This window comes from Notothenia coriiceps, unplaced genomic scaffold (genome assembly GCF_000735185.1).
Source record: "Notothenia coriiceps isolate Sejong01 unplaced genomic scaffold, NC01 NC01_scaffold00033693, whole genome shotgun sequence".
Classification (NCBI taxonomy): Eukaryota; Metazoa; Chordata; class Actinopteri; order Perciformes; family Nototheniidae; genus Notothenia; species Notothenia coriiceps.
Window position 1 is genome coordinate 61,183 of NW_011366394.1, and position 5,715 is coordinate 66,897.

At 44.8% G+C, this 5,715-nt stretch overlaps 1 protein-coding gene across 1 annotated transcript in view; it reads left to right on the forward strand.

Moving 5' to 3' along the window:
• LOC104961709 (PDZ domain-containing RING finger protein 4) overlaps positions 1–3,861 on the forward strand; it is a 49,201-nt gene extending 45,340 nt beyond the window's left edge. Inside the window, 4 exon segments of the mRNA XM_010790042.1 lie at positions 36–261; positions 1,024–1,277; positions 1,280–1,369; positions 2,204–3,861. Of these exon segments, the coding sequence (XP_010788344.1) occupies positions 36–261; positions 1,024–1,277; positions 1,280–1,369; positions 2,204–2,779 (1,146 nt within the window). The 3' untranslated portion in view covers positions 2,780–3,861.
• Positions 3,862–5,715: the final 1,854 nt, after the last annotated feature.

The following is a 5,715-nucleotide window of genomic DNA, read 5'->3' on the forward strand; positions in this document are numbered from 1 at the left end:
CGTGAGAGCCGACACAACATCCGTGACCTCGACAGGAAGAGAACCTAGATAGCACACAGGCTGCAGACCCACAAGACCTCAGCCGTCGTGGACGGCACGCGAACACAGGGAGAAAGCCCGAGGCAGGGCACCTCGGCCTGCGACCAACTCTTCCTAAAATCGACCAAAACTTGCCTCAACTACGCGAATTCGTGTACTACGAGACCGTGAGCTTCCGAGTCGACGTGTCAGGAGTAAGTCGTAGGAGTGAGGACGAGGTGGGTGAGGCGAGGAGGTTGTAGAAGGGGTAGAGGTAGGTGGGAACGAGGCACTCCGATGTGAGATATGACACAGCTTACCTCATTGGTGGTGTGAGCAGAGGTAACGCCTATACTGTGAACTCGAGTTCTCAACGACCTCGCTAAAAGTTGTTCTTAGGGCGAGGTGATAAACGCTAACGACTAAGGAGGAAGGTACGAAGGGATAACTGGGAAAGGAACTTGGAACCAAAGGACGACTTGGATGTCAGGGAACAAAACACACACCTATAGACGTGCGGGAGCGAGGAAGTCCGTACCCGCCTCTGAGGACAGCTAGGTCAATCCTCACAACCGGACCCTGCAGCATTGCGCAGGTTTGGGTGACAGACTAACACCAGCTTTATCATCGACACAGGACAAAAGTACAGAAGAGTCGTATTAATGGACCAACATGCTTTTTTATATTGTTATCAATACGAATGAGTGCCGGTTAAGCATTGGAACGTAGAGTATAAATACGGACAAGTATAAACGAAACCTTTAACCAGTTGGTTGAACAGAGAGCCTTATTCAGGTAAAAAAAGACGTGGAGGACTAATTACGGGTTCAATTCACGTTCACGCCTTCCTCAATCCAAATCCCAAATGTACGAATAAAAAATATTGGTGAAAAAACCAAGGGATTCGTTGTGTCATATAGACCTTTACGTTATTAGAAGGGAATTATGAATTGGGTACCGGGGGATTTTCTTCCGTTACTTTTGTAAATACTTATAAATTTGAAGCATATTCACCCCTAGGTATGGAAAGATCTCCTGATCATTCTCTGCAGAGACACATCAGCTTCACCAACCAGAAAAACCTCAGACTGGCTTCCTCCACGCCTTCCCGCCCCATTGTGATCCCAAAGCCACAAGGTACACCAAGTCATAGCAGACCAGCAGACCCAGGCCTTGTTATCTCCAGCAGTCCGGACCAGAGCAACCCTTCCCGGTCCGAGTCAGACCCTTCCCTACCAGCGGACGATGAGAGGTGTGAAAAAGAAGGACAAGAGAAACCAGGAGGGGGCTTCCCTATGGTTCTTATCAGACAACCCCACATCCAGGCCAGGGAGGATCCAGGCAATTGCAAGTAGGTGTATTCAAGTAGATCATGTGTCAACCTAATGGTGATATGCCTATAGAGTGGTGCAGTGACGAGTCCTAAAACCCGGAAGTGAGTTAGCATTTTACCCCTTACGGTTCCCTCGTCTCAGAGCCAATGGGATTTCTCCTTAGGATTTAGGAAAATAGCTGGAAATAAGGTCTGTGGTTGACACACATTTAAGAAACTGATCACGTTTTGTTCTACGACATTAAATACATCAGCAGTGACCCCACTGGTGATTTTTAAAGAGTTTACGTGTCTGAAAAACGATGGTTGTTACCGAGTGGCTGAATAGGACTACAGAAGTTGTCGAGGCCGTTGAACGTCATTACGCCGAACACGTCCACTAAGTTTGCTTGCCCCTGTTCTGCTTGAAAGCAAGTACCTGGCTCTGTCTACCTGGCAAACTGTCAAAACAAACGCTTCAACTTGTACAATTTTGAATCTGTATTTTTGAATATCGATCTTAAGTTGGCGTGAGGTTGAAGTCGTGCAACCCTGCTGTGCTCGGCTGTGGTTAGCATAACGTTAGCATTTTGCTTCTGGTGATTACATTTATGATTCGAAAATGATAAAAGTAGACATGTGGATATTATCCGGCTGAACAAAACGTGCCTGAACCTGTTTGAAAAATATCAAACAGTTTCGTTTTCCAAAGACCTTATTTTTCGAGCTATTTTCCAAAATCCTATAGAGAAATCCCATTGCTTTGTCGAGGGAACCCATGCGCAGCTCACTTCCGGGTAAATCCCTGCACCACTCTATTAATGAGGCACCTCTGAAGGCAGTTCTGTGCTCACTATATTCTCTATGTTTCAGAGCTACATGCAGCTGCTACAACAGCACTCGTCCCTGGAGTATTCCCAGAGCCAGCTGAGTCTGCTCAGTGTCTGCCGAGACCCCGTGCACCGGAGCGGACGCCCTGGGGAACCCCGTCTAGAGTGGAAGGTCAAAGTTCGGGCCGACGGCACACGCTACGTGGCGCGGAGGCCTGCTCGTGACCGCATCCTGAGGGAGCGCGCGCTAAGGATAAGAGAGGAGAGGAGCGGAGGCATGACCACGGATGACGACGCCATGAGCGAGATGAAGATGGGCCGCTACTGGAGCAAAGAGGAGAGGAAGCAGCACTTGGCACGTGCCAGGGAGCAAAGGAAGAGGAGGGAGTTCATGCAGAAGAGCCGCCTCGATTGTCTCAAGGAGGGGCCAGCCAGTGGAGCTGAGGGCAGGAAGGAAATCAATATCTTGGAGCTCAGTCAGAAAAAGATGCTGAAGAAACGGAACAAAAAGATCCTGGATAACTGGATGACCATCCAGGAGCTGATGAGCCACGGGGCTAGAGTCCCAGAGGACTCCAAAGTACATCACAGCGCATTCCTTTCTGTCACAACTGTCTAGCAGTATGCAGTACTTCATATTTCTAGGTACTAAACACTGTAAGATCCTGCATTTCAGGAATTAATGCTCTATGAAAAAAGGTTCAGTTACATGTAGGGAAGTAAATGTGACTGCTGAGGACTTCTGTAGCATTTCTATGGCAACTTTGTATCTCTTTAAGAATGTTTTAAAGTTCTTTATCTATCATTTCAAGACCTCGGCCATTAAAACTTTTCATCGTTTTTACACTGGCTTTTTGGTAACGGACTTGCTTCTGATAGCAGATGGTTTTTGTAGCATATTGGTTCAAACTGATAATGGTGCAGAACTAATACAATAACTCAATATACACTACTGTATGTTTTGTCTCTATGTATTGTGTTTCATTGCATATGAAGCGACTTCACTTGCCTCGTTCCAGGTGGCGTTTTTTATAATGGGAAAAATATGATATTTTTCACGCTTTGTAAACTCCGTAACTTTTTGTAAACAATTTTTTACACTGAATGTCATTGTACTGTAAACATTTGATTGAAATGTCTTATTTATGTTTGTATCACTTAACCATCGTGGTTGACACTATTTGATTGTACTGTAGCCTGCATTGTATGCCAGACCAACACAAAGAGAAACTCTGAATTCCCAGAACACACTTCATAAAACCTTTGTTGTGTTAATAATATAAGTTGAGTCAGAGTTGTCGCAAAAATGTATCTCAAAAGCTCATGTTGTTCTTGAGCGGTTTTACCTCACAATAAAACTCTGAAATGGTTGAATACTCGGTTAATTGAATTGGTTGACTTAATTTACCCTCGAGTCAACCTGACCCCTTACTATAAACCATACATGTGTGATTTATGTTTAAAATGTTAAATAGATTCATATTTATATTGTTTACTGTTATTGTTTCTATTTATTGTAATTTATTTTCTATGGTCCGTCTGATAAATGTTCCACATCAAGTGACTGTCCTTGAAAGGGAAGTCAAGAAAGTGTATCCGATAGCAGCCTTTCATCTCAAACCTGCTGCTTCTCACTGTAACGTTAATTGAAGAGGCCTTGACTTCAGTATGTGTTGATGGTGATATTTGTAATAAAACAATAATGATCAGATGAAGAACATTTCTCTTTTTGAACTTATTGATGTGTGTCAACATTTAAATCTTTAAAATGAAGACTCACCAACTATATTGTTTTGCTTTGATTTATAACGTTACTATGTGTTTGAAACTGTGACCATCTGTTACCTCATTCACACCAACGGTGTTTCAGGGCCGGTTCGGAGCTGGAGCTTGAAAAGCCCCGGGTTTTCCTGTTCACACCGCAGCGTAACAGCCTCTTAGCTCCGGAATCCGGTTCGTTTCAAGCACCAAACATTTTTCCGGGTAGAGCAAAAGCACCACATACGTCAGGCTTATGTCGAGGCAGGGGCAGGGGCGGGATCAACTCCTGAACAACAACAAAAAGCCGGCATTTTATCCAGTTTGTACACAACGATGGAGAAACTTAACAAGCAGCAGTGGTCCACTGAAGAGACCAGCTACCTACTGGGAATCTGGTCTTCTGAAGAGGTACAGAGGAAGCTGGAGCACAATCGGCCGTTGTTGTCGGTGTCAGCTGTGAGGGGTTTCCGCGCGGTTTGGCTTTATGAAGCAGGCACGCAAACGGTTACGTCATGACGCAAACGATGACGCAATGACGCAGCACCAGTCGGACTCTGGGCGGTGTGGAAAGAGCCGGAGCTAAACCGAAGAACCGGTTCTGAACCTGAAAAGCTCTAGCACGGAGCTTGAACCGGAGTTGCGTTGGTGTGAATGAGGTATGTGAGAACTGTGAGAACATTTGTTTCTTGAAACGTAGGTAAGAATGTAGTCAAGTCAAATGGGAATGTAATCTTGTAGGAGACAGGATTAAACATTTGATGCTAAAATGTAATCTCACATTTCAACTCTGAGATTCCCAGAATGATTATTCCCTATTACCAGTTTATCAACTTTTAATTTGACAAAGCTTTTATTTATTAACAAATACCTAGTTAGCCTTTTCAGGTCCCTCCAAAAGGAAGGGATATCATTTCTGTTGGAAATACAAACCGTTGGCTGACCAAATCCATATCTGCCATGTCATGTTTCTGCAATCTCTCCTGCTTAGTGTCAAACACATAGAGGTCTAAGGTATCTTGTGATTCACTTTCTTTGAATGTTGCACAGCCAGCATGCATTATGCATACTGTGGCCAGCAGGGCATGTTAGGATTTCAGAGACTTAACAGTAACACTTGCATGCTGATCCTGCAATAAAAAAACGTTTTATGTGAAAAGTAGGTATTGTCTCCTGCAGAGAACAACACATTTGATCCTGTTTGCTATTGCTTGTGGTGTCAGGCAATCAGGGCCCACGCAAAGTTCTATGATGAGGCCCTCTCTTTCGCGAGCGTCGACGGGAGGGGGTGCTAGTGGAGCCTGGCAGCGCCGAAAACCGTGCCGCGCCCACACTAATTGCATAGGTGCGCCACATTTTCTGCTCAGTTGAGGCACCCTCCGCAAGATGAGGCCCCACGCAGTCTGCATGATCGGCCTGTAGGGATGGACGGCCCTGCAGGCAATGAATACATAAGAAGAGGTTAATAATCTAAGACACATCCTGCAGGGACATCTTGCTTCTTATCAATACTGTGCAATCAGCTAATCTCTCGCAACACTGAATCTACTTGTGAGTGATTATAAAGAAAATGATTTCTAATTGAAGACGTGAGAATTAAATGGGAACTGCAAAGATTGCCACACCTGGAAAACTAACCCACCAAGCCTCCTCATCTGCATAGTCACTCTAACAGGAAGTCATAAAGGATTTTTTTGATGTCTTGTGGCTTGATAGCACACATAGTAATTTACCCTGTCGCTACCGTTTACAGTATTCATGTATTCACAGTGGGATGACTGACTGACGCTGTGCGTG